This window comes from Stigmatopora argus, chromosome 19 (assembly GCF_051989625.1).
Source record: "Stigmatopora argus isolate UIUO_Sarg chromosome 19, RoL_Sarg_1.0, whole genome shotgun sequence".
NCBI classification, from domain to species: Eukaryota; Metazoa; Chordata; class Actinopteri; order Syngnathiformes; family Syngnathidae; genus Stigmatopora; species Stigmatopora argus.
Window position 1 is genome coordinate 13,543,113 of NC_135405.1, and position 26,757 is coordinate 13,569,869.

General features: G+C 44.9%; 4 protein-coding genes across 12 annotated transcripts in view; 1 reads left to right on the forward strand and 3 right to left on the reverse strand.

Annotated features, from left to right (window-relative positions):
- bmf2 (BCL2 modifying factor 2) overlaps window positions 1-6,646 on the reverse strand; it is a 30,654-nt gene extending 24,008 nt beyond the window's left edge. For both annotated transcript variants that reach the window (XM_077587407.1, XM_077587408.1), the window contains exons 1-4: window positions 6,381-6,646; window positions 3,618-3,837; window positions 2,329-2,616; window positions 1,450-1,667 (exon numbers count right to left, since the gene is read on the reverse strand). The gene's annotated coding sequence lies outside the window, so the exon portion shown is untranslated. The remainder of the gene's footprint in view (window positions 1-1,449; window positions 1,668-2,328; window positions 2,617-3,617; window positions 3,838-6,380) is intronic.
- On the forward strand, window positions 248-7,996 carry ptk2bb (protein tyrosine kinase 2 beta, b). 2 transcript variants are annotated; one of them, XM_077587393.1, is made up of 31 exons: window positions 248-354; window positions 1,467-1,718; window positions 2,336-2,514; window positions 2,580-2,667; window positions 2,743-2,822; window positions 2,885-2,947; window positions 3,023-3,077; window positions 3,150-3,290; window positions 3,359-3,433; window positions 3,508-3,609; window positions 3,681-3,795; window positions 3,896-3,935; window positions 3,998-4,029; window positions 4,112-4,156; window positions 4,244-4,341; window positions 4,412-4,493; window positions 4,560-4,660; window positions 4,743-4,858; window positions 4,924-5,024; window positions 5,117-5,206; window positions 5,280-5,484; window positions 5,559-5,667; window positions 5,734-5,793; window positions 5,880-6,011; window positions 6,089-6,241; window positions 6,341-6,376; window positions 6,462-6,486; window positions 7,058-7,092; window positions 7,181-7,315; window positions 7,393-7,473; window positions 7,689-7,996. In XM_077587393.1, the coding sequence occupies exons 2-31, from the start codon at window positions 1,509-1,511 to the stop codon at window positions 7,920-7,922; spliced, it is 3,018 nt and encodes a 1,005-aa protein (XP_077443519.1). In that variant the 5' UTR covers window positions 248-354; window positions 1,467-1,508; the 3' UTR covers window positions 7,923-7,996. The 2 variants fall into 2 exon arrangements, with proteins under 2 accessions (XP_077443519.1, XP_077443518.1); XM_077587392.1 differs by having other exon boundaries at window positions 6,089-6,376.
- Window positions 6,766-12,104, reverse strand: chrna2b (cholinergic receptor, nicotinic, alpha 2b (neuronal)). The gene is made up of 6 exons (XM_077587399.1): window positions 11,588-12,104; window positions 10,260-10,411; window positions 10,126-10,170; window positions 9,940-10,049; window positions 8,503-9,463; window positions 6,766-8,138 (listed from the first exon to the last, which is right to left on the reverse strand). Exons 1-6 carry the CDS (start codon window positions 11,655-11,657, stop codon window positions 8,013-8,015), a joined length of 1,464 nt encoding a protein of 487 aa, XP_077443525.1. The 5' UTR covers window positions 11,658-12,104; the 3' UTR covers window positions 6,766-8,012.
- A 152-nt stretch (window positions 12,105-12,256) lies between these two features.
- On the reverse strand, window positions 12,257-26,386 carry LOC144064694 (uncharacterized). 7 transcript variants are annotated; one of them, XM_077587406.1, is made up of 8 exons: window positions 26,169-26,270; window positions 25,787-25,939; window positions 24,922-25,004; window positions 22,771-22,888; window positions 15,879-15,954; window positions 15,090-15,185; window positions 12,984-13,459; window positions 12,257-12,821 (listed from the first exon to the last, which is right to left on the reverse strand). In XM_077587406.1, exons 7-8 carry the CDS (start codon window positions 13,451-13,453, stop codon window positions 12,686-12,688), a joined length of 606 nt encoding a protein of 201 aa, XP_077443532.1. In that variant the 5' UTR covers window positions 13,454-13,459; window positions 15,090-15,185; window positions 15,879-15,954; window positions 22,771-22,888; window positions 24,922-25,004; window positions 25,787-25,939; window positions 26,169-26,270; the 3' UTR covers window positions 12,257-12,685. The 7 variants fall into 7 exon arrangements, with proteins under 7 accessions (XP_077443532.1, XP_077443529.1, XP_077443528.1 ...); XM_077587403.1 differs by having other exon boundaries at window positions 12,984-14,867; XM_077587402.1 differs by having other exon boundaries at window positions 12,984-15,015.
- Between the last annotated feature and the right edge of the window lie 371 nt (window positions 26,387-26,757).

Here is a 26,757-nt window from a genome sequence, read left to right on the forward strand (position 1 = left end):
TAACAACAGTAAGCCATATTAAATGAATAAGAAAGCACAGAATGCAACATCATTTACCACATTTAATTCATGTTAATAGTCTATTTTGACACACAAAAGCCAAACTGACGCAAAACTATCTGTTTCGGTTTTGCCTTTCCCTTTTCTTAATCATGTTTAAAATATGTAAGAATGCGCATCCATCGCCGAGCTGTCTGCTTTTCCTTTTTTTCCCCCTCGACAATAAGGAAGTACATGATCCCACCTTCCTTAAACAGACGGAGTGAGAGGCCAACATTCCGTCTAATCGGGCTCTTTCGCAGAAGGGATTACCTTTTCTTTTTTTAAACTCCTTAACAGATTTAACAGTTTCAGGTAAGAGTCTTTCTTTTAATAACCAAACTTTGCTTTACTTGTACGTTGAATAAATCTGTAAAAACACGCCTACGTTCTACAAACGTGCAGGTAGAGGCTACAAAAGGGGGCAAAGAAATGGAGGATTTTCCTAAAAAAAAAACACTTTTGCGGTCGCTATGGGTGTTTGAATGCGAAAGCCACGGATTTAAAGAGTGGAAATGAGTAAAAAGTGGGATTTTAGCAGCCATTTTATTCCAAGAGAACTTTGCTCGGTGCAAGTCCGTGCAGGTGAGCGCACGAGCCGCCACATTCCAACGCTTGCTCACGGCTCGGAGTCAACTTGACACATTTTAACCCCTCCCTGACGTGGACGGCCATAGACGTCCAAGCTAACTTAACTGGGAGGGTTGACCGGACTATTGTCGCGTGAAGAAGACTTTTTCTGAGAGTACGTATGTCATTTGTAACTTTATTTGGGGATACAAAGTTCTTCCTAGAATGCTTTTTTTGTTACCAAAACAAGTCCACTTTGTGTCCAAAATAAACGGTGCAATAAATACACCATTCATCTTGTAGAGACGTTAAGCAGTACGTTTTTAAGCAACTATTTTTATTTAAAAAAATAATAATCATCAGGCCAGCATTATTGTGCATAAAAGGTACTGATATCAAAAAATATTTCTTAAAAATTGATTTACATTTTCAAACTAATAGACCTACAGTATATTAATGAATCAAAATAGCTGTATTATTAAAAAATACTCTTTTTAAAAAAGCAATACTAGCCAGAACTGGAGCGTAATAACCAATAATTTAGCGTTTCTGTCAACCCTCACGCTTCATTTGGATTGGACGCCCATCTCCTGTCAAATGGCATCTTGAATTTTTTTGCTTTTCTTTTAGTTGCGCCTACGCCGGCCGGCCGGGGCGCCGGTGCAAAACACACACTCAGCGCAGCCCTATCGGGGAATGCGCGGCCTCAGGCTAACAAAACAAAAGGCCGAGAGGAACGCGGCCGACGCCAAACCTATTTGGACGGGCGAATAAAAAGAGTGGCTGGGTTCGGGGAGGGGGGCGGGTCTTAAACGTGGCGAAAGGGCGGGCGCCACTCACCAGTAATGTCCGCTCAGGATGGTGTGAGGAGGAGCAGGCCGCCCCGGACCCCCGCCGACATGTACGAGGTGATGTCCGGCGACACCCTGTCCTGGAGGGCGCCCAGCCCGAGGCAGAGCGGCGGCGACGAGCGGGGCGCCGACTCTCGCCGCTCTTCGGAGGCCGGCGACGGCGGGCCCGTCAAGATCCTCAAGGTGTGCTTCTGCACCAACAACAACCTGGGCAAGAACTTCAAGTTGGTCAAATGCGACGGCTCCTGGCAAATCAGGGTGAGTTGCCGGGGGGGGGGAGTTTGACGGCGGATTGGGTTGTGATTTGGCTTTGGCTTTGTTTGTTTGCTTTGGAGCACAACTCGCGTTTTTTAGAGCCGTAAAAATGAAAAATCGGATCATCCATCAGTACAACGCACTCCCTGCACGACGGTTCAAATGGAAACACCTCAAAAGAACTCTTATCTATTTAATTCAATGTTTAGGTATTGATTTTACATATGTATGAATAGAGGGCAGTGTTTATCAACTTTGATTTTTACATTGATTTATTTTTAACATTTTAGTTTAGTCAATTTTTCACTATTTTAATACGTATTTATATTACAACACTTGAACTTGGTCTCAGGGTTTTATTTAAAATTTCAATTCTGATGGATTTGATTTGACCTCCACTGATTTCCTTCATTTCCTGACCCGCTTAGCCTCACAAGGGTGCTGGAGCCTATCCCAGCTAACTACGGTCACCAGGCAGGACACAAATCACTCACAGTTAGTGACAATTTAGCCTAGCATTAGCCTAACATGCATGTCTTTTTGAGGTGCGTGGGGAGTTTGATTTGACGCTCTACCTGACTAGAAGTAGCGTGAAGAAGCAGTCGCCCCTTACCTTTCAGGCCATCATCCGATCCATCCTCATCAGCGGTCGCCTGGGACCCGACGTGCAGCACTCGGGGTGCTTCGGCCTCCTCCTCAAGCACCTCAAGTCCGAGGAGCTCCACTGGCTGCACCCCGAGCTGACCGTCGGCGAGGTGGAGCGCCGTTACGAGAGCCACCACGTGGAGGCCGAGTGGAGGTAACGGCTTCCTCGTCGTCGTCGTCCGACCGGCGCTCTTCCCCGGCTCCTCCTTTGGTCCACAGGTACGACCTGCGCATCCGCTACATCCCCGTCAACTTCCTGGAGAAGTTCAAGGACGACAGATCCACGTTAGTGTACTTTTACCAACAGGTAATGGACAAAAGATCACATCAAATGCAAAAAACAGTCATGATTTGCTAAGATTTTTGAGGGGTTTTGTGGCAGGTACGCAGTGATTACATGCAGTACCACGCTAGCAAGGTTAGCGAAGGGATGGCGCTACAGCTGGGTTGCTTGGAGATCAGGTAGTTGGACTTGTCTACCTGGTAAACGTTTGGCATTAAATAAGGTTTTACGTTGGTTTCAGGAGGTTCTACAAGGACATGAACGCCAAAGGGCTTGAGAAAAAGTCCAACTTTGAGCTGCTTGAGTAAGTTGGACACTTTTTGGAGGCTTTTTAACAAGAAAGCTGGTCTTGACTTCCTTTTTTTCTACCTATGTAAAGAAAAGAAGTGGGCTTGCATCTTTTCTTCCCTTCAGAACTGATTAATAGCATGAAGGTAAAGCTGTCAAACCTTTAGAAGAAGTATTGCATTTATTTGGATTTTTCTTTTCACTACGTTACGTTTCAGTCCAAACAGCTCCGCAAGCTGATCCAGCAAACGTTCCAGCAGTTCGCCACCCTCAAGGAGGACGACTGCATGGTGACATTTTTCCGGACGCTCAAGGAATTCGCCAGTTACGACGAGGAGGTTTTCCCCTGCGAGCTGGTGGTGAGTGCCCACGCCACCCTGCAAGATGGCGCCGCCATTCACGCCTGGCCGGGCCTTTCCATCGACAGCAAGGCTGGAGTTTATCCGTGGAGCTGGTTATCGGCGGGAGGGGAATCCGGCAGCGTACGCAGAAAAACGCGGCGGTGAGCAATCGACGAAAAAAAGAAATCTTCTTGAAAAATGCTGTAAAACCTCCGTGGGGTATTTTTTTTGTCAGCCGGTGTTTCTGGCCGACTTCAAGCAAATCAAAAAAGTGCAATGTTTGCCCGTGGGCAACGGGAAAGCTCTCATCAATTTTGACGTGGAAGGTGCCAGACAAGTACGTACCGCCAAAAGCGCCGCCAGCTTTCCACGGGCCCAAGCGTCTGACTTTGTGCTGGCCCCGCCCAGCGGCTGTCCATCAACGTGGCCTCGGTGGCGACGGGCGAGAACATGATGGATCTCATCGACGGTTATTGGCGCTTGGAGCACAACTCGGAGGAGTCCATTATCTTCAGGCCAGAGGGTGGTGACGCCATTCCATTTTCTTGCTCTTCTCTCCATTTGCCTAAAAGTATGACAAGCAATTTTCAATGTTAATTCATGGTGTATATTTTCCATTTTAGATTCCAGCACGCGGAGTTCCCTCCCCGAGATTCCAACAGGGTGAGTCTAACGTCCCATAATGTGACGCTTTCCGTCCCTTTAATTCTGATTCTTCCGAATAGAAGAGACACCGGCTCCACTCGACACAGCATGGGTAGGGTTTTCTTCTTCTTTGGTTTCTCTTCTGTGCAGTGTTTTTTTTTCCCGTCAAAAACCCCTGTGAAAATGATCGACAGGTTCCGATATCTACTGTGAGATTCTGGACGAACGGCCCAGATCAGGTGGGTGGCGTCGAGCCATGCCGTCGCCGCCGCCCCCACCGGATCGGAAGTCCGTGGCCTGAACGATGGCGCTTTTGATTTGCAAAGTGGTCAAGTACGGCATCGACCGCGGCGACATCACGCTCGGGCGAATCCTGGGCGAGGGCTTTTTTGGCGAAGTCTACGACGGCTTTTACACCTCCACGGTAACGACGGACGGCCGCTTTTGATGTCACCTACGAAACGTTCCCAATCGAATTCGCTGGGCGCCGTCAGAGCGGCGAGCGGGTACAAGTGGCCGTCAAGACGTGCAAGGACTGCTCGCCTGACGTCATGGAAAAGTTCATGAGCGAAGCGGGTACGTTTGGCCGCCGCCGCCGTCTAGCGGAAATGAATGGCTCATTCTTCACTCATCCATGGCCAGTCATCATGAAGAACCTGGATCACCCCCACATCGTCAAGCTCATCGGAATCATCGAGGAAAACCCCGTCTGGATCGTCATGGAGCTTTACGAGTACGGCGAGGTGAGACCGGGCGAGGGCCGGGCGTGAACGGAAGCCTCGGGTGGAGAAGTTAATGTTAATCGGCGGGCGTGCCGGCGGACAGCTGGGCAACTACCTGACGCAGAAGCAGAAGGAGTTGACCAACATGACCGTAGTGCTGTTCAGCCTGCAAATCTGCAAAGCGCTGGTCTACTTGGAAGGCGTCAACATGGTCCACAGGTCAGTAGCCATTGGGCTTTCGCCGCCGGTTTGCCATTCTTATCGTTTCGAGCCTCGGGGCGTAGGGATATCGCCGTCCGGAACGTGTTGGTGGCCAGTCCCGACTGCGTCAAGCTGGGAGACTTCGGCCTTTCCAGATACATTGAGGACGAAGAGTACTACAAAGGCGAGTGGCGAGCCCGCCTCAGTTGGAGACGTCCCACTTCTTTGTCTAGAAGGGACAGAAACAATTTTGAGCAATCTTTTTAAAAACCGCAGCCTCGGTGACTCGGTTGCCGATCAAGTGGATGGCGCCGGAATCCATCAACTTCCGACGCTTCACCTCGGCCAGCGACGTCTGGATGTTCGGTGGGCACCCGATAGGTCTGACTCTGACGGACGGGACCTTCTCGTACGGACTGACGGGTATCTGTGCCCGTAGCCGTGTGCGTGTGGGAAATCATGAGCCGGGGTCGGCAGCCCTTCTTCTGGCTGGAGAACCGGGACGTGATCAACCAGCTGGAGCAAGGCATCAGGCTGCCCAAGCCCGACCACTGCCCGCCGGCGCTCTACTCGCTCATGACCCGTTGCTGGTCCTACGATCCCAGGGAGAGGCCCAATTTCACCGAACTGGTAGTCAAGATCAGGTGGGCTGGCCTTTTCTTCTTCCGTGCACTTTCTAAACTCCAAGTTGTAACCACAACTGGCCTTTCTTTCCTAGTGACGTTCACAAGATGGAGAAGGAACAAGAGGCGGAGCGCGAGCGGGATCGAGCGCGCTCCACCAAAATCTTCGACACCAAGTTCAGCTTCGCCGAGGCGCCGCCCAAGGTAGACGTGACGCCCGGCGGTCGGTTCGAGACCGCCGTTTTTAACCCTAACCTCTTACGGCCGCAGCCCTCGAGAAAGAAACCGGGCCGATTTGGGAACACGCTGAGCATCGGTTTGCACATTCAGGTACCGAGTGGACAACAAATCTGGACTATTTGCTGGCCGGCTGGTCTGAATGGAGAATTTAGCATTTTTTCTCCGTTTCCGCACAGTTGAACGAATCCTTGTGCGCTAGCTCGCCGGACCTAGCCGGCCGGTGCGAATACCAGTCGCCCGTGGATTCCGTTAACTCCATGAAAACGCTACCGATGCCCCTACGATCCCCGCGGCGACGCAGCATGGGGGTACAAACGCCTCCAAAACCCTCTCTATTGAAATGCTAGCCAAATTTGCGAGTGACCCGTGACTGACCCCCCGACAGGAGAACGAGTTCCCCCGACCGGAACCCAACAGCCCCGAGGACGCCCGGCGCCTCTGGCATACGGAGCGGGAGAAAATGCACGACACGCTCCGGCGCCAGAAGGCGCAGATGGCGGCCGACGAAAAGTGGCTGGAGAAGGAGGAGCGACTCTTGGTGGGCAAAAAGCAGCCGTCGGCTTGCCTTCGAATCCACGTGCCAAAGAGAGGCTGCGCGGTGATTTGCTATCAAATGAAGCTGCCCCTTCTTTTCCAGGACCCCATGGGACCGGAAGAACCATCCATAGAAAAGGTACCTTTTTAACTTGGCTCGAAGAGTCGGCGCGGAATCCACGAGGAGGTTTGCAACTGCCGCTTTTCTTCTCTTTTCTTTGTAGGCCAATGAGGAAGATGCTGAAAATGGTAAGTGGAAAAAAAAATGAAAATGCAGGACAGTGAGATGCGAGCATGATGAAAAAAATAATGTGACATTATGACAGTGCAATGCTAAGTCGCATATCGCTACGTGACATGGCGTCACGTAGCGCTATGCGATGTAGCATAACAAAGCAATGCGGCACAACACAATGCAGTGTAACGTTATGTAAACAAATGAATAAAATTGTATTACGTTTTTTAATATAGATAGAAATAAGTCCAAAAACCTTTCTAAATGAATTTTGCAGGTAAAATGATATTGAAAATACTATTAAAAAGAATATGATGATCCTACTGATGGCATGGTTTTGTGAAAATATATGGCTACATATTTTCACAAAATCAAAAATAGAAATAAAACAAAAATTCACTCCCTTTAATCTGTATATAAAACATTTTAATGTATAGGAGTTCAAATAAAAGATGAAATTCAAATAGATTTGACCTGTACAGAAAACCTTTTTTGAATGAAAAAGCTAAAGCTACAGGAGACAAAATTTAAAATGTAATAAATACAAGACTTTTTTTCAATCATCCAATGTTTTGCATTTGACAGGACCACCGATCAAGCCCCCTCGACTCGGAGCGCAGGTTCGCTTCCCGCCTTAAAACGACAATTTGATTTTTAAACCTTTTTTTTTTACGGTTCCGATTCAATTGACTTTCCCTCGCCATTCAGCCGGCGCGCACGGCCGAGCTGGACCGTTCCGACGATCAAGTTTACAAGTGCGTGATGAACGTGGTCAAAGTGGTGGTGAAGCTCAAGAACGACATCCCCGAAATTGCGCCCGAGCAGTACGTGGCCATCGTGCAGGTGAGAAGGTTTTTGCGCTTATTGCCATTTCGACGCTAACGGACTGTGGCAAAATCTGCTTTTTTGATGGCGGTCAGTCGGTGGGAATGGCCTTGCGAGATCTGATAAGCAGCGTGGACGAAATACTCCCCACATTGCACGAGTCTGTGCACACTGAGGTACGCATCTTTTTAAAGCATGTGCTTAATTGGCTAAACTAGGCGGTGATAAATGACCATAGAGCACAAACATATGGTGCAAAAAATACGGTTCTTGATTTTTATTTTTTTTTAAATTATGAGTTGCGGTTAGTAATATTAAATATTGGAAATTAAAAAAAAAAAATCCCACTAAATCAATTGACCCCGTAAATATATATATATTTTTTTCCTAGATCGAGGGCACCCAGAAGCTGCTAAACAACGACATGGCGGAGCTGATCAGCAAGATGCGACTGGCGCAGCAGAACGCCATCACGTCGCTGCGGGACGAGTGCCGCAAGCAGATGTTGGCGGCCGCCCACGGGTTGGCCGTGGACAGCAAGAACATGCTGGACGCCGTGGACCAGGCCCGCGTGCGCGCCAACCTGGCCAAGCCCGTTCTGCCCCGAGAACAAAAGGCGGAATGAGGACCTCCCTCCGTTGTAAATGTATTCTAGAACAGGCGCTATTGGAATAAAGTGGTTCAAAGTGTTTTAGGAAATGAGAGGCGTCCGTGCTTAGATCATGCCGGCCAGCCACGGCGGCAGGAAGAGGCCGACGGTGCCCAGCAGGCACACGATGATGAACATCCACAGGAAGATGCGGTCGATCACCATGGCCACGTACTTCCAGTCTTCTTTCACCTGGCAACGTGCAAATTTGCCATCAAAATGTGCTTACAAAAAACTGTTTTGTATGTTTGTAGGAACATAAGTCGTACTATACTGAAAAGAATATATATACAGGACCGGTATATATGTCCGGTCCACATGAAATCGAGTTGACGTTAACCCGGCCCGCGAACCAACTCGAGTCTAACACCCTTGCTCTAGACTAGAGAGTAAAGAGTTAAAAACCCAATGTAGTCATTACCCAATTCCGATGATCTGTTTAGCAAAATACAGAGGTTTGGACACCCCTGGTCTTCTGGACTACTGATTCAACTGCTTTGGTGCATTTTCCTAATGGGGTGGAACGTGGCCAAAAGGGAAGAAGGGTCGTACTCACACTGAAATCGGCATCCTCGGCCCTCAGGTGGTCGGCGATGTAGTGCACCCCTTCCAGCGCCCGCACCACGGCGGGCGATAGGGAAAACGGCGAGGGGACGGCCGGGACTCCCCGGAGCCCGTCGGGCGCCAGATAGGCGGCCAGGGTCCCCAGCTCCAGGTCCTCGGTCCTCCAGACGTCCGAGGTGCTGAGCCCCCTCGGGAGCGCCGCCCCGCCCCGCCGCCTCTCGGCCACGGAGCGCCTCCGCCTGGCGTTGGGCGCCGGCCTCCTCATGAACAACCACCTGGGCACGGCGTCCAGGAAGACGGCGTGCACCCAGCGGGGCATCTCGTGCGTGTTGGGCGAGCGGTGGTGCACGTTGAGGACGAAGACGGTGATGACGATGGAGAGCGTGACGAAGATCATGGTGAAGAGCAGGTACTCGCCGATGAGCGGGATGACCAGCGAGGTGGACGGGATGATCTCGGTGATGAGCAGGAGGAAGACGGTGAGCGAGAGCAGCACCGAGATGCACAGCGTGATCTTCTCGCCGCAGTCGGAGGGCAGGTAGAAGACCAGCACGGTCAGGCAGGAGATGAGCAGGCAGGGGATGATCAGGTTGATGGTGTAGAAGAGCGGCAGGCGGCGGATGATGAACAGGTAGGTGATGTCCGGGTAGATCTCGTGGCAGCAGTCGTACTTCTTGGTGTTGTAGGTGCCCACCGCGTTGACGATGGCCCACTCGCCGCTCTCCCAGTAGTTGTTGAGGTCCACCGAGGCCTCCAGGCGCTCCAGGTCGATCTTGGCCTTGTCGTAGGTCCACGAGCCGAACTTCATCTTGCAGTTCTGCTGGTCGAAGGGGAAGAAGGTCACGTCGATGCTGCATGAGCTCTTGTAGATGGCCGGGGGGACCCAGCGGACCGCCCCCGTGTGGAAGAGGTGGGCTTTGGTCATGTGGGTCACCGCGAACTCGCCGTCGGCGCTGTTGAGACGGCAGGGAAGAAGAAAATACGGATTCAACGTCTGTGACCGCGCACAATAGCTGAATTAAAGTTCGCTGGTCCAGTTCTTATGTGGTTGTCTGTACCTAATAAACCGTCCTCTAGCGCCATCATTCACTAGATGGCGGCACAGTCGCGGCTCTGACAATAATAATAGCGTATGAAAAGTTCTCGATTTTTGGAGGGGAAGATAAAGAGTCCTATTCTTCCTTGGTGTATATTAATCATTTCAACCACACAATATGATCTCAAAACAGTTTTTGAAACCATATTTAACTTTATAGCTTCCTATTGTACTACAATTGTATTTTTTCCTCTTCATTTATTTTACTGTGTATTCATTTTATTTTTCTAAATTGTCTGCCTGCTTTCCAACAGATGAGTATATATTTAGAAGTTAGTTTTTTTTAAATATAGTAACTCCTCCCACACGCTACTATCATCGTAAACAACTCACTTATTATAGAGGACGATATCCGGAACCCAAATGAGCTCCGCCGGAACTCGGATGGACGTCACATTGTCGTAATCCGACGGCCTCCATCGCAGTTTGTAATCGTTCCATTCCTGTCCCGTTACAGAGAATCAGTCAGTCAGACAAAAACCCCGCAAACCAACGAGTTTGTGATTTGTTTCTTCCCACCTGCTTGAGCCAAACGTTGGTGGTCATCATTTGATTTTTCTCGTCCTGCAAGCGAATGGAATCAAATTACAATTACAAAGAGTGCATAAAAATAATACGAATCGTGGAACATTGGGGAGAAAAGCCGCGTTTACCACGTCGATCAGCTGCGCGATGGAAAGCCCAAACTTGACGATGACCACGTCGGAGATGTTGGGCACGGGTCGCGACCACTTGTTGTAGCCGGCGAACAGCGTCTTGAAGAGTTGGTCCTCGGCATGCGAGTGCGTTTTATCCTGGCACAGCGCTACAAGCAAAAAACTTTTATTTGCAGAAATACTACTATGGGTTCCATGTTAATTGATGATAATAACATTTAAATGATTATCTATTCTACATGACTATAGGTAGCATTACAAACTTTTGAAGTATTATTACAAAATAGTGAATATATAGCGAATTGATATAATTAGCATTCCAAAATAGTCGCAATTTTCTATGCTACATGTCTAAAAGTAGTTTAAACAAAATATGTCCTTCATGACTTTAAGTATCATTAAAATGTAAGCACAACTTCATATTTTACGTGACAATGAAGCCTTACAAAAAAGTTGCATATAGCTACATAAAGTAGCTTTGCAAGTAACCTTAATATGCCGCATGACTAGAAGTAGCATTACAAAAGAGAAAGCATTCTTATGCTGAATGACTAACAGTAGTGTTACAAAGTAGTCATCCAATCTTCTTCTTTAGTCAAATTCAAGTGATATTTGGCGTGAGGGTTTCCGTCAACGTGCATTCTAATGCGCAGCCGTGATTTATGGCTCATGCTAATGGCCTCGCCGCAGGGCTTTTACCGGGTTGGCGCACAGGTGTGCACGCCAACAACGCAGGCCGAGCGATGCTGCGAATTCCAAAGTGGCGATTGTTTGAAATCCACGAGAACGTCGGACACTCCAAATGAGCCTGCACCCTCGTACGCCGTATATATAAATATATTATTGGCAGCGCAACAATGGAGAAGGTTGCAGGGCGCAGTCAGCAGCTTTTCAAGCCAGAGACACTCAAATTGCTTAAATTGGATTGCCTGCAGGCTTGCGGCGTAAAAAGTAAAAATAATAAATAAATTGCATTTTGACTACACAAGGGAATTATGACTCTTTTCATAACATTGACGGTGATTGACGTCCACTAGTAGCTAATGAATAAAACATTGACTATCAAAGCAGAATAAACAAATATTAAAACCAAGGGGGACAAAATAAATCCTTAAATCCATTTTTAACAGTAAAAAAAACATGTCTACATTTGATCATAACATAACTTTTTTTCTTTAAACACACTCCACTAAAATAAAACTGTCACGTGTTTAAATGTTTTGTCAGGAGATAAAAAGTTGTGTCAAACATTGTCATGTACAATAATTAACACGACCTATCTAGCTATGGAAAATAAATATTTTAATTGTGTTTAAGTTACGTACCTGCGTGGCAGAAGAGCAGCGAGCCGATCCAAAAAGCCGTCTCGGACAAGAAGCATCGTTTCGGGTCCATCTTGACGCAAAATGGTCCAAAATGGTCAAAGTGTTATCTGGTGCGACCCAGGTTGTCCTCATTGCCGTGGGGAGACATTTTGGACAACTTTTACAGAGTGCCGCCTCCGTCCTGGACAGCCGTCAATCCTCACAAGTCACATTTCTGGTTTCAAAAGTGGGTCTAAAATATTTTCCAATCATTTGGACACACGCTATGAAGCATGTTAAAAAAAAACAGAGGTTGCGCTTTTCAAGGAACGCAAGCTTGATTGAACCTGATCTCGGATGAACGTCTGGTTGGTGCCTTTGAGGCCACGCCTACTTTTCCTCTCTGCCTCTCTCTCACTCGCTCGCTCGCTGGCTTTCTCTGTCGTAAGCGCGCTTGCGCATAAATGCAAGTGCTTGCCAAATTACTGACAGCCACCATCTATACTTTGACTGCGAGCGACTTTCATTCAGAGGACAAATAGAACCTAAGTAAACATTAAAATTGCCGTTTTTAAGGGTGCGATATTTTGGACATTGATCGCCCTCAATGGCAATGAAATTTCAAATGCCATTTTAAGAGAACTCTTATCATTTCAAATGGCATCTTTGTGACAAGAAAACACAAATTGCTGGCAGGAAAATGCAATTTAAATTCAGTTTGTTAGCAAAGACATTTTCTAGAAGAAATGGCTGCATTTTGACAAAATCACTTTTAAAGCAGACGACTAAAAAAAGGGAAACATTAGGAATCCAACCTTTTGGTGCAGGTGAAAGAAGAGCTTTTGAACTCTGCCGTCGATGGCGTGGAAAGGCTGGATCGCACAGGTGTGTCCCGCCCGCCTGGCCGGCGTCCGTGGTTCGAGTCCGGAAGCAGATGGCCCATCTTGGCTTTCCCCCGGAGTCTAATAGCATCATTACGTCTAAAGGCTGACTCATAAACACCTGAGTCACCGTCCAGCTCCCATATGTCTCCTTTCCTAATTGCCGCAATAACGTATGGATGGAAACTATTGCACAAAGCCTGCCCTTGCTTTTGCAGACTTTTTTTTTGCAGAGACTTTAGCCGTGCATTTTGACGGCCTCTCTCGGTTGTCTGAAGCTTGATTGAAGGGCTCGCGACCAGCTCTCCAGTCGCTCGGCCGTGTCTGACGTCGCCTGAAGCATTTCCGCCCAAGACGCCGTCTCTTCTCGGATTCTGTCGGGGAAAAGGTCGATAGATGAGGACCGTCATATTTTTCGCTGATGCTGAAGAACAAGTTAAGGATAAGCCGTGAGATTAATGAAAGACTAAAAAGATATCCGCGCTTGGCGACAATGATACAGCAATGCTAACAAAAGGCCAGCCAGTGCGACTTACTTCTGCATCCCGGCAAGGGTCTCCAAAACCCCGCCTTGAAGTTGCTTCTCCAAATCTTCCTCGGCTTTTTCCGCCACTTCCTGGCAAGCCCGGAAGTCCTCCCGAATTCCCTGGACGTTGGAGCGGATCACCTCCTCGTAATTTTCATCCCCCATCTCCGCCCCGACGTATTGGACCAAATTCTCCATCACTGCTTTGTTAGCATGCTGCATGGCTTGCAGGTAGGCCACCTCTTCCCGCCGAGCTTTCAGAACCCGGGCCGAGACGCCTCGGGTTCCGAAGCGGACCGAGCAGGTGTCCCGGAGGACCGAGGCGGGGTCGGACGCCGCCTCGGCTGGCTCGTCGGCGGCTCCCGTTGCGGGAGGATACGTTCCGTGACCAGACGCGTAATCGCCATCTCCGCTTTGGTTCAGTGTCGGGGTTGCCGTGAAAACCAAAGCTAGCAAAAAAGCCATCCAGCGAGGTCGCATGGTGACCTGAAAGAAGATAATGGTGACACCAAATGACTTTTGAGCCAACAAATCGGTTGTAAAAATATTTTTGGGACATAAATAACTTGAACTTTAGTGAAGCAACTCCTTACTAATTCATTGTCTGCCATTAAAGCATTCTTAAATGGGTGCTAGCCGAAGCTAGCATTGGTCTCTGAGCAATATTATTTTTTATATGCGATTTTACCGCCGTGTCTGGCCAAAACATTAAACCAGTCGGTTCGGGTCTCCAGCTAACAGATGCGGAGTCGTAAACTGACTCACGGCGTACGTTTCACTTTCGAGTCGGGTGACCTGTCCGGAAGAATCTTTACGGGTTTGGGTCATCTTTTGAACGGTCACGACGGACGGCGAGTTAATTTTTTTTTTAACCGGCGCCACGTGGCGCTCGCTTGACATCTGGAAGTGTGCGAAAACATGAAGCGGGCTGGAGTGCGCTGCCAAGCGTGGCTTTCCCGTCCAAACCTCTTGAATTTAAAACACAGAAGCAGAGACTTGGAACGGGATGAACCGGACGGAGCGCCGCCGCTTTGACGTCCTTGCTAGCTTGTTATTGTAATACGCTAAAATAAACTAATAAAAAGTACGAATATTTGCAAAAGTGACAAGGTCAACGAAACGACCTCAATTATGACACGATACAAAACAAATCTAATTGTTCCAAGCACTAAACTAACAGTAGATATTCAAGTTTCAGTAGTATTGACGGCCATAGATGTCGAATCTGTATGAACTGGGATGAACAACAACCAATCAAAAGCGATGGGAAACCTACTTCACTTAATAGCAGCAATGTAATAAAGTAAAAGAACAATTTAGTTTGATCAACTTACCAGACGGCTTTCTTCTTTCTTCTTGTCTTTTTTTGTTGGTCCAAAAAAAATGGACGAGGGTCCTCGAGTAGCTTTTTTGTCCTTCCGTTTGAGGAAAAAGCGATGCGGCCTCACGCGCTGGCAATTAGCGGCCGACTGCACGGCACGGCGAGCCGAATGGGCTGCCTCGTCAATGACGGATGGAGGGTGGGAGGCCAAGGATTTCACCAGGGGGGGACTGACAGACTAATCGAATTCACATGTGTCCACTCACAGCCGACGATCACGTCCAATCCCTTTCCACTCGTTCATTGGAAAGGGATTGGATGTCCGGAGCCGTTAACGGCAGCCGCCGAGTCAACTTTTTTTTCCAGGTAGAGCTTTTATGACTGTGACAAATCTCTTTGAACTTCCTACTCGGATGGAACATATGTTCTTTTCATGTCCGAGTAGAGCGGGCGCACGTGAGGTTCGGGAGTTCGCCGTGGAGTTTGGAGACGCCATCTGGGACTAGTTTGTCATTGTCGGCGGGCGGTCGGGCGGGCGTCAAAACACAGAGTGGCGCTAAACAGGCACGTTGGCTTTCAAAATACGACATTACTCATTTTAAAAACGTTACTGGCCCACTCACAGCTGTTGCCCCGTTTACATAATTCACATATCCCAAAAATGGCACAGTAGAGTCATCAGCTTTGAAAACAAACAATTTGCCCCCGCCCAAAAAGGGTTCTAAAATTGACAGTCTTAAATGTTAATACTTTTAAATGAAGCAGGACGTGAGCCAAAACAAACTCATTACTTACCTCCAATTTATTGAGTCTGGTACGACTGGCTGTGAACGCTCATCCTAGATGTCCAATTCCTTTTAACCGGGAGTGGCGAATGACCAAACGCTGTAGCTGCAAAAATAAAGTTAACAGTTAGGAATAAAAATATATAAAATATATAAATAGTGGTGAAATTCTCTGATGCCTTAACTTAAGCCGGCGCCAAACAAAGCAGCTCCTCTCATTCCCTTTAACTGTGGTGTGTAAAGACGACTACTAATTTAAAGAAACAAATTCCCCAAAGAATTTTCTCAATCCAAACACAGCAGTGTGAAAGTACTTCCCCGCATTTTTCAAATGAGCTCTAAAGAGGGCTCGGCCCGGCCCACTGGCCGAAGCTCAAGGACGGGGAACTTGACAACCGGCACGCGCTGGCCAACGCCGATAACAGCGACTAATCCACTCCGGGGAGGCCCAACGCTGTCGAGATGAAGACGACCGCTCGCAATATTTAAGACAGAATTCATCTTCTGGTCACTTGTTGTCGACAAATGATTTTTTTTGGCCGCCTCGGGCTAACGAACGCTTCCGCGACCGCCCGCAAATGGGACACGACGCCAGGAAAACAATGCTAATGTCCTTTTTGATCTATTTTTGATGGTTATGATATTTGAATATTGTGAATAAAAAGATGCTTCACTAACGAGCAAAAAGTGGCCGCTTGAGGCCATGTTTTGATGAACAGAGATGCATTTTTTTTTCATTAAAATGAATAGAACTAGTTGAGCATATTTTGGGCAGAGCATCAAGAGTTTTTTTCACTACCTGCGGAGCTCTAATGACCTTGCTTCAATTCTGTGGACAGCCATGGACGTCCAAATCCATTTTGGACTGTGCGGACCTGAAGTCAAGAAATTAAAAATGAACTTTTCTTTGCCGCGTCTGCATTATTTTCATCACCCTCCCGCGTTCCCACCCAAAAAATGACAAGGGCGGGGATGCAATAAATGAACATCAGACCTTTGGAACTCAATGAGCGTAATATCGATGTCGGCGTAAAAACCGGGCAATATAAATAATGCATTCGACGTGGAATGAAATTGGCTCGTAGGAAACCGTAGGAAAAAGTCCCGTCGCAGCAAAGTGCATTTTAATCACGCCATGAATGCCTTAGCGCCAAACGCCTTTTACGGGGTATTTATGGTTAATCGATTTAGCGGTGGCCGTGCGATCGCCTATCGAGCGCCGCTTCTCCATTCGCCCAAAACGGACTGGACGTCTTTCACCGTCAATGGGAGTGAACATGATCATTTAATGCACATGCGTCAAAGTGGCGGCCCGGGGGCCAAATCTGGCCGGCCGCATCATTTTGTGTGGCCCGGGAAAGTCAATGATGAGTGCCGACTTTCTGTTTTAGGATCAAATTCAAATGAAGAGTATTGATGTATATTAAATTTCCTGATTTTCCCCCTTTTAAATCAATCGTTGTCATTTTTTAATCCATTTTTTCTGTGTTTTTAGTTCAAAAGTCATTTTGTAAAATCTAAAAATATATTTTAAAAAAGCTAAAATAAACATTGTTTTAGATCTATAAAAGATCAGGGCTTTTAATCCAGTTCTTTTAATCCATTTATTAAAAAAAATCTAAATATTATATCTAAAATGGTCCGGCCCACATGAAATTGAGTTGACGTTAACGCGGCCCGCGATCCAGCCCGAGTCTGACACCCTTGATTTAATGCTAACCTTCCCGGGTGGAAATGGATTTGATGTCAATGGCACTGAAAGGGCTACAAACAACAACAAAATGTTGATGTATATTGCAAAAAAATGTTTATACAGTATTACCCTTTCTATTAAGACTAATAAAACAAACTTTGCAGAACAAAGAGAGCATCTAAAGAAAGTACAAAAAGCCATGGCATAATAGACAAGCATTTAATTAGAATGTTCCCCCCCGTCTTTCCACATTAGTTGACATGCCGACCTCATCGCCGACTCGCACCTGTCCGTATAAAAGCGGGATTTAAATATAGACGCTGGCCGAGGCGGCGTGTCACCCTGACCCCAAACCCCGTCGTCAGCTGCTTTTGCAACACGAGAAGAACGAGTGGGCGTGGCTCCCGTTGGAGCCCTTGACCGACCGGGCGGACAGTCGATGCGGGTGGCGTGACAGTCAGCGCCTGGTGAGCTCGCGCCAGAAAAATTGGACATTTTTCAACAAACACAAAAGGTAAGAAGGTAAGGATTGTACTATAAAACTAACATACACATTTAAAATTCACACAAATAAAGTCACATATTTTTGCACGCGAAAAATTACACTGAAACATTAAAAATAATTGTTTTAAAATACAATATAGTCCAATGTAAGCTCTCTTGACTATGATTTTTATGGACTTTGATGCTCCTCACTCGGGCAAATATACAGTATAAAACATAACGTGTATATATATGTGACGTGACCAGACCTGATTTTTGATCACGAGATCCGATCTGGGTATCCCTGTTTAAAAAAGAAAATCTACGCCATGGACACGAGAGCGGAAAGAACATGAAAGGAGATTGACGGCGCTCATCAAAGCAGCAACTAATATCGGTCCCATCCACCCACAAGATTGATTCAGGCGCACAAAGGCAGCCATGTTGAATGGACTGTAATATCCGTGCTGATTACCACTGAAAAGTGTCTTTTTCCATGAATCGGGAAAGCGGGGCCTCATTCAAATGTCACACTCGGCTGGTATCGGGAGAAGATCCACAATAGCGAGACCATATTGGACGGCGATAGACGTCCGATCCGTTTGAACTGACAGGGGTAAGCGGCAAAAAATAATAAGGGGAATTATTTTCAGGCAAATTATTGTTTTTAATAGTCTCTCGTAACAACAGCGACAATTTCAGGAAGCCATTTAAATCTTTAAATTGACTCTTGGGTCTTATTCATAATTGTCAGTGCTGCCTTGAGACACAAATTGACTTTTTCACAAGACGGCGGTGGTACCTTCGCTCATATTAAAGCAGGAAAATTGAAAACAACATGAAATTTGATGTTGAACGTTGCCCAAACTAATCGTCGGGTTGTCAAATTCCTCTCTGACCTTCAATTTGAAAGTGGACAACCCGGTCCGATACGGACCAGGGCTTTCCGCAAATTGAATTTCCAACCGATCCCAGGTGGGAAACGCCCCACTTTCTACCCTCGACTGTATTTTTTTTTTAAATACTCGGACAATATTAAATTTGCTTGACGGCGTGCACACTGAAATGTTAATCGCAGGCATTGGTCAATTTTGTGTGATAATGAAGGCAAATGTGTAAAATGTCAATTGGAAGTTAGATCATTCTGGCAATCTATCAAGCAGGAGTTATTACGAGACTTTAGTCAAATCAAGCAGTTGAAACTGCATTTCAATGATCACGGCGCCCTCAGGCTGACTTATTTCATGACGTAAATGAGGTCTGGGCTTTCTTTCAAAGGCGTCCAGACGTCCGGAGAGGAGCCAAGAGCTTCGTCTGCTCTACAAAAACGCCTGGAGGCAAGTTTTTTTTCCTTTTTTTTCTTTCTCTCTGCTCTGAGAGATGGACAGCGTGGCAAAGGAGCGTTGTCACGTGTTTTTTGCGATGCTTATCGCGGGAAGCTGAAGCGCAAGACATCCGTGTAGCTCAATGGTGGGGCTTATCTGCTGGACAGCATGTTGAGGGGGACTTAATGTCCAAACTGAAAGGGCTGGTTTAAAGAGATGCCAGGTCCTAAAAAAATGCTGTATTTAAGAGCACGGATGTCCAACTCACATCTACGGAGCTAAATTAAGGTCTAAATAGTTTTTCCTTACACAACATATCTATTTTTTTTTTACTGTACAACAAAGGAGAAAGCCCAAATGAACTTCCTGTACACGCCAAAGTACAAAAACAAGAGCAAAGCCCATCCAGAAAGGAAAGAAGTCTGACGCAAAACTCCCATGAGCTCACTCGCCGAGTCTGTGGTACGCGCTAATGAAGTAGCTACGCGGCTAATTCACGCTAAATTAAGTTTAGGGACTCGGTTCGCTTCCTGTCGCAAGCGAGCCTCTTTTTGAAAGAAGGTCAATCTAAAAAAAAATAGACTTAAAGCCCCCACGACGCTCGTGTCGGTATTGAACATTTTTTATGCGTTGTAATTGCGGCGGGTGCATATGCCCGAGATTTAGCGCCTCGTAAATCGGCCGACGTGAAACGAGAAGGATGGGGCGCTAACTTACGTGAGACCTGTCAAATATTATTACAGTGAAGCCCCTCCTCCGCCCTAAACACGTGGCCTTTTAATTTATTTTTACTCATTTCATTTTTTTTTACACTTAAGTAGAAGATTGAAGAAAAGTCCTTTTACAATTTACAAGAACAAAAATCTAGCGTGACTGTCCCCAGAAAAAGAAATATATACCAAAATACGTATTTGTATCTAATATTTACCGATGATAAAACTTAATTTCAAACTAATAACAATAGTAATTAAATGATAACAGTAATGAAATTATAATTAATATGATTTATATTAACTAGTCATCTTTTTTAAAAGATAACAGTAATTAAATCATCATTAATATTATTTATATTTAAAAAGAATCGTTTTTAAAATGACAATTTTCCAAAAGAAGGACCGAAAACCAAAATGGAGTCGCGAGCCTTGGAGCTAAAACGGCTCGGACCTTCGCCCAAAAAGGGGCAAGCCCGTCTTCGGGGACACGTCGCCACGGTATCGGTCTTATTCAGAGCTGCGGGTGACAAAGGGGGAAGTGATTTGTCCTCCCGGATGCCTCTTCACGCTCGAAGGCGTTTAAGAACGCATGCGACGCACCTTTGACTTTGCCGTGGGGGACAAGAAATAAGGCCACTTTTGACAAGAGTCTTGCAATCACTGCGGCTGACAAGCTGACAAGAGGACTTTCTCGCTCGTAAACTTTAGTGTGTGTGTGTGTGTGATGTCATTTCAGCGTGCATTCATTTTTTTGGGGGGGGGGGGTTCTCAATCACTCTGCTGAATATGGCCGTCGTTTATTATGAATGTGTCTGTCGGATTTAATCAGAAGGTGTCAAGCAGATGGACAGGTTGCGTTCCAATATTTTATCCCTGGTCATGGGAATTCAATAAATTGATGTTTTTTTTTCTTTTAAAGAGAGGTTGGAATATTAAAAACTAAAAGCGAGGTAAGATATTGCATTCCGAGGAATTTTTACATATCAAATAACTATACTATATTACCATAACTATAGTAACGATGATAGCATCACTATGTGTTATGTAATGTGTGAAAAATTTAACATATTTTTCTTTGGACTTTGGAACACTAGGGAGATGAAATTGAAAATACAAAATATCACTTTCAATCCAATGCATCTATAAACTGTAAATGGTATTAACTGGCTAAAAGTAATAAAGAGCTGTGTTTAAACAATTTTAAAAAAGACAAGAAAGCAGTGACATGTTGCATCTCATAGCAAAATTTGTATTTTTTTTTAATCAAAGCCAGGCTAAGCATAAGTCCAAAAAAAAATAGAGCGGCGAGGCATGCGGCTTGTCACAAAAGATTAATGAATAACCTCGACTGCGTGACAGCGACCGCTCATCATCTGTTACTGTGTGAAAGCTCATCTCTTTGCGCATCACATAAATGACTCCCCTGACATTATTATTATTATTATTATAACTCACTGGGACCGATCCGGCTAGCGCAGAGTAAATCAATCTGACGGCTGGAACGGCATTTAGCCCGACTTGCGTGAATTTTGCTAAGGCTAATTGCGCTAGCTGACTTTTCCTGAAAGCCTGCTAATTTGTTATTTTCAAGGATTACCGCCATCTAATCGACTTTTTTGGTCCGCTGTTTGTTTGTTTTTTATACGGCAAATGATTTGCGTCCCCAAATCGTGAAGGGGTTTACGGTGAGCACGCTTCATAAAAGCGCTCTGTTGCATCTGAGCTTTTATTTTATTGATCATCTTAAAAATAAGCAGTAAATGTTTTATGATGTTAAAAGTTGCGGAGGGGAAAAACTTTAAGGCGCCGCGTTTGTTGATGTTGTGAATAACAAGAGGGGTTTGTGACCTTTAACCTCATTACATGTGATTATAATCCCCTTTTTAAAATGATCTTAAAACAAAGGGAAACAGAAAGAAATGAACGGCACTGAAAAATAATCAGTCGCTGCCAATATTTTTACGATGTTAATAAAGTCAGAATGCAACGTCTTTTTTCATGTATTACTGATATATCTTTTTTTATATCCTGATATATTCAACGAGAAAAATACATTATATTCACATTGAACTCAGCGAACAGAATGTTTAGCTGCCCTCTAGCGGACAATAATGGAATGACACCCATGACAGCTTGTTTAACTCATGACCTGCCATTTGACGAGGACAGACGTCCATGAATATACGAAGGGCAAAGAGTTTCCTAGCCTTTTTTTTCTGCCCGCTAATCTAATTTCCCTCCTTAGTGGCCGAGCATACGCGGCACGGCGCCTCCCTTCCGTCCCTTCCGTCCCCCCGCCTGCCACCGGCACTTCCCCGACCTGTTTGCGTGGCAATCAATTTGAAGCAGCTGTCTTCGTGTTCCGCCGCACTTGACGAATCAGAATAAATGAGCAGAGAGCGAGCGACGGAAAAAGACGGACGCAGATGGAACCGAACCTGCTTTGAAAAGGAACAAACGCTGCCATTGAATTTTGCAACGGGCAATATGTCACTGCATCCCGTCTAAAACGGACGATACCATTTTGCTCTTACATTCAAAGCACATATGAAGATTTTGCATCACACAAAAGTCAAGTTTTAATTTTAATCTAATCATCCAGAACACAATTTAAAGGCAAAAGTCCTCTAAAATCATCTAGTGCACTGATTCAGATTATGGTCATTATTTTATTTTTAGTCATTTACTTTTTTTTGTGGTTCAGGTTTTGTCATTTACATCGGTAATGATATGTCAGAACATTTCTACTCTACTGGTTTGAAATCATGATTGTTTTTTTTCTAAAAAGGATACTATGTGAAAGAACCTTTGTATTAAAGTGAGTATTTGATGGACACAAATAACATGAATATGGTTGAGAGTGTTGAATTAGCTAGGAACGCCCCTGGAGATGCTAATAGCCGAAATGGATTGAAAGAACACCTTCTCCCCCAGGCTCTAATTATCAATTACCATCCGTCACGGAGGCCGAGACGCATTTCACGGCCGTCCGCTCGACGGCGACGGCGTGTTTGACGTCTGTTCAAAATGTTCGCACGGCAGTTATTCATCAAAGGCGTCCAGGCGGGTATTTTGTTGTGGCCTGGAACTGAAGCGTCCGTGTGGCGGGAGGGAAGATCGCGAAACGTCTACCGGAAAGTGAACGAATTTAGATTTGGACTCGCTTTCTTTCAAAATGAACAGTTAAGTCTTAAAATACATCTTGCAATATCTCCATCGTACAAATAAACTAAATAGAATGATTAAATGACTAAATAAATAAACATGTCTGTAGGTACATCCCTCATTTTTTCTTAAAAAAACACATTTTCTATTACATTACACCCCCCCACATAAAAATCCTATTTCTACACAAGCATAACCTTTTTCCTGACAGAATTCTCAGTTCTTCCCACAATAACACTTTCCTTTTAAATGTAGTTATCCACCCTCATGTTTCCTTGCAGTATTCAAATGTATTATCTTAAATTATCTTACCTTTACGCCTTTACGTCTTCTGTTCTTTTACCTTCGCCAGTAGGTGAAACTGGAGCGGGGTTTATGTATTTGTTTCCTTCTGACATCAGTCAATGCAATTCTCCCTTTTTCCAAAGTCCTATAAAGAGCACAATAAAATGATTCATATGAATAGTGATAAACCATATACTTGGAAGAACAAAAAGGAAACTAGGGGAAACTTTTCCTTCCACCCTTGCTGCTTGCGACCATAATCCTGTTTCCACAGTAAGTAGTCGATTTTCAGATAAGATCCAGATTACTAATCAGTTTTGCCTCCCCCGCTATCACTTTTTAGCATGAAAGCGATACGAATGCCGTTAAAAGCTCCAAAGGCACGCAACTGTCGCAACGTGAAGGGTTAAATACATAACATTTCTGTTTGGTTTTACAGCAAACCTCGACTGGGAGGGACGATAAAGCAGAGGGAAAAGATAGAAAGCAGAGCTTTGGCAGAACGCGGTCTGCGTGGTATTGATAAATGTCAGCGTCGGCGACAAGCGTCCCCGACGACGCCCCAAACAAACATGACTTATTGCCACTTTATCTTGGCATAATCCCCGTTGTGGCCGGAAGAGGCCGCTTGTATTTGTGAGCGACGCAAAGAACGACATGGGGGCGGCTTACTACAGCCACTTTGGAAAGGCCAGCCATCCCAACGAAGCGCCCGCCACATAAACACGAGGGAGTCGAGGGATTTTAGTTTGGCCGTTTGCATTGAAAATCATTTTTTGTTATGATATTCAGATTTCAAATCATGTGATCGAAAAGTGGGCCGAGTCACGTCAAGCTCTGGTGTTTAAATTGTATTTTATTGTAACCTCAAAATATCGCTGCTGAATTCCGGTCGAACATGAAAAGTCTGCGGGCGTTTGAGTCGCACTTTGAAAAGTTTTTAATTTAGGGGAAGCAAAAGTGCTTAAGAGAGCTAATTGAGCGTCATTAGGGAGATACTTTCGACTCGTTGGGATTTGGATCTAAGATGAGCCCATGATTAGTTAGCCGCGGTCGCGAGGCCAGCTAACCTGGTCACATCACTGGGTTTGCCTCGCCTACATTTGCTTCCGATTGCATCACCCTCATTTCACCCACGCGCTCCGCTACTTAATGAGCTCGTCTAATTGTGGAGTGTGGCGAAGATGCTCGAACCTTCGCCTTCATCGCTTTGCTCAATAAATCCCAACTTGGTGAGGGGGGGCAGCAATAAAACGTAATATTGTACCGGCACTGGCGGACCTCTTTTGAATTTGCATTTAAGTGGCTTAATCGCTTTGACGGGTTTACTTGGCGTCAAATCCTGCCCCCGTTCTTCATCGCATCGACGCTCCCGCCCCTACACGCGCCCGCTGCTCAAATTAGAATACAGAGGTACAATGTGAAGTTGGCTTCTAATTATTAGCGTGCCGCGTAGGGAGTTTGCGGCATGAATAATTCAACGCCGTCGTTCATTAGCCGGCCTGATAAAAAGCTATCAAATAGATGATCTGATAGTCAAGTGCAAGAGATGGAATTTATGTTTTGTTTTGAGTAAAGATCATTGGAAGAAGAAGAATTGTGCTTGGCAAATATTGAAAGTAGTGGAGTAGAAACTGATTTTTTAGGTCAGGTTTCTAATACTATATGTGCGTTAAGTCTATTCCCCTCCTTGAAATGAATTGAAATGTGGATTGAAAAATCCTGCGATATAATTGGAATATTTTTTTAATTATCAACCCAAAAGAAAACTTTTCTTGCAGAAAAATAGCAGTGACGACATATACAGATAACAAGTTTACTGTTTCGACAGCCAACACTTAACATTTTAATCCACTAAAGTCAGAAGATTGTGATTCAAGACACCATTTTATTGTTGAAGGCAAAGATAAAGAACCAAATTCAAAGTTCTAATTCCATAAAACAGCTTTCATTGTTGAACTGTCTTCCTTACTTTGGACACTCTCCTCTCTAGAGCACTTTGCTAATGAAAAGTGTCACGTTTGTACTTGATGAATAGACAGGTCGCAACCTGCGGAGGTGTTTTTTTGGCATGAAAGGGACAACAACAATAACAAAATGGGTATTTCCACAGTCTGGTCCATCCTGGCCCTAAAAAATAATTTTAAAAAGTCTGGAGACGTGATTGCTTTCACTGACCTGTCACATGCAGTTGATTCTTGGCACAGAAAAACAGGCCCAATATGGGAAGCGGTAGCATCAACTTTTTTTGCTGATGAAATCTGCAAAACATGCATAATTTGGCTTAGAAATTGTACACTACAATTCAATATCTATATTTAACATCTTCGAGAATCGTTAACACTGATAACAAAATAATGTAGCAAGATATTTTTGGGCAAAACATGCTAATTAGCTTCTCTGCTTATGACTAGCTTTTCACCAAGTACTCATGCTCCAGTTTTGGGCTTTTTCACAATATGTATATTAAAAATCTATAAAACATCCATATTTGACTTAAAAAAATTGTGCATTGCGGGTGAGTATCTACATTTAACAACTTCGAGAATGATTCACACTGATAACAAAATCCTCTAGTAAGATAGTATCATATTTTTGGGCGAAATATGCTAATTAGCTTCTCTGCGTATGACTAGCTTTTCACCGAAGTACTCGCTATGCTCCAGTTTAGGGCCTATTGACAATACATATTAAAAACCTGCAAAACATGCATATTTGGCTTATAAACTGTGCACTAGGAGTGAGTATCTATATTTAACATCTGCGAGAATGGTTCACACTGATGACAAAATCCTGTATTAAGAGATAATATCATCTTTTTGGGTGGAAAAAAAGCTAGTTAGCTTATCTGCGTATGACTGTCTTATGACCGAGGTACTCGCTTTGCTCCCGTTTTTGGCCTTTTCACAATATACATATAATCGATAAAAAGAAGTTGGACGTTGTAAACCTCCTACCTTAGTTGTTTTATGGTCAAAGAAAGTGAGGAAATTCATGTAAAACATTGTTTATTAAGAATTTAACCGCCTGAATTTCAACTCACGTTAATGGCGCCCTCAACTTCGTCGTCTGGATACAACCGCGAAAATTTCTCATCGGTGATTGGTCCATTTGGTTGCCGGGGAAGTATTCACGTTGTTTGATGAAGACCGATGCTGCCTTCACTGACCACGATATTGAAAGTGAACGTGAAACTCTGTACAAATATGAAATAAAATGATAATAATGCCACTCTTCAAAAGAAAGTTTAAATTTTGTGCTTCCAGTATGATTGACTTGAAAACGAGGAGAGCTATGCTATGCTATTTCATATTCCGTCCGCAATTCAAAAATGGTCAACATATTCTATCATGAGCTTCTTTAACTCCGTCATTTGGAGTAAGTTATAATTGATAGAAAGAATTTGTACGTTGTATAGCTCTTACCTTCGTTGTTTTATGGTCAAAGAAAGTGAAGAAATTAATGTAAAATATTGTTAATTAAAAACTTCACCGTCTGAATTTCAACTCACGTTAATAGCGTCCTCCACTTCCTCGTCTCGATACAATCGCGAAAGTTTCTCCTCGTTGATTGGTCCATGTTTGGTTGCGGGGGAAGAATTCACATTGATTGGTGAAGACCGATGCTACCTTCACTGACCACAATATTGAAAGTGAACATGAAACTCTGGACAAATCTGAAAGAAAATAATAAAAATGGCACCCATCCAAAGAAAGTTTGAATTTTGTGCTTCCACTATGATTGACTTGAAAACAAGGAGAGCCTTGCTATTTGATTTTCCCTCCGCAATTAAAAAACAGTCGACATCTTTAATCATGAGCTTCTTTCTCACCGAAATCTGGAGTTGAAAAGCTGCCTTTAATATTCTATCAGCGATTGTTTTTCAACTCACATTGAACATAGTGACTCAAAATCATTATGGGACACACTACACATTTATATATTGGAGCTGAGGGAATGGACAAGATAGGCCCTATTGACCACTTGTCTACTAGCAGTGTACAAATCAAAAAG

Excerpts from the sequence above, each read along its gene's own strand:
- ptk2bb (XM_077587392.1), top strand. The coding sequence starts at position 1,509 with ATGTACGAGGTGATGTCCGGCGACACCCTGTCCTGGAGGGCGCCCAGC. Across the intron at positions 3,434-3,507 it reads GTACGCAGAAAAACGCGGCG|CCGGTGTTTCTGGCCGACTT; the intron begins GTGAGCAATCGA and ends TTTTTTTGTCAG. Across the intron at positions 6,012-6,088 it reads CGCGGCGACGCAGCATGGGG|GAGAACGAGTTCCCCCGACC; the intron begins GTACAAACGCCT and ends ACCCCCCGACAG.
- chrna2b (XM_077587399.1), bottom strand. The coding sequence starts at position 11,657 with ATGGACCCGAAACGATGCTTCTTGTCCGAGACGGCTTTTTGGATCGGC. Across the intron at positions 10,171-10,259 it reads TCGCGCAGCTGATCGACGTG|GACGAGAAAAATCAAATGAT; the intron begins GTAAACGCGGCT and ends ATTCGCTTGCAG. Across the intron at positions 10,050-10,125 it reads CCAACGTTTGGCTCAAGCAG|GAATGGAACGATTACAAACT; the intron begins GTGGGAAGAAAC and ends GTAACGGGACAG.
- LOC144064694 (XM_077587400.1), bottom strand. The coding sequence starts at position 13,453 with ATGCGACCTCGCTGGATGGCTTTTTTGCTAGCTTTGGTTTTCACGGCA. Across the intron at positions 12,822-12,983 it reads ACCCTTGCCGGGATGCAGAA|AATCCGAGAAGAGACGGCGT; the intron begins GTAAGTCGCACT and ends TTTCCCCGACAG.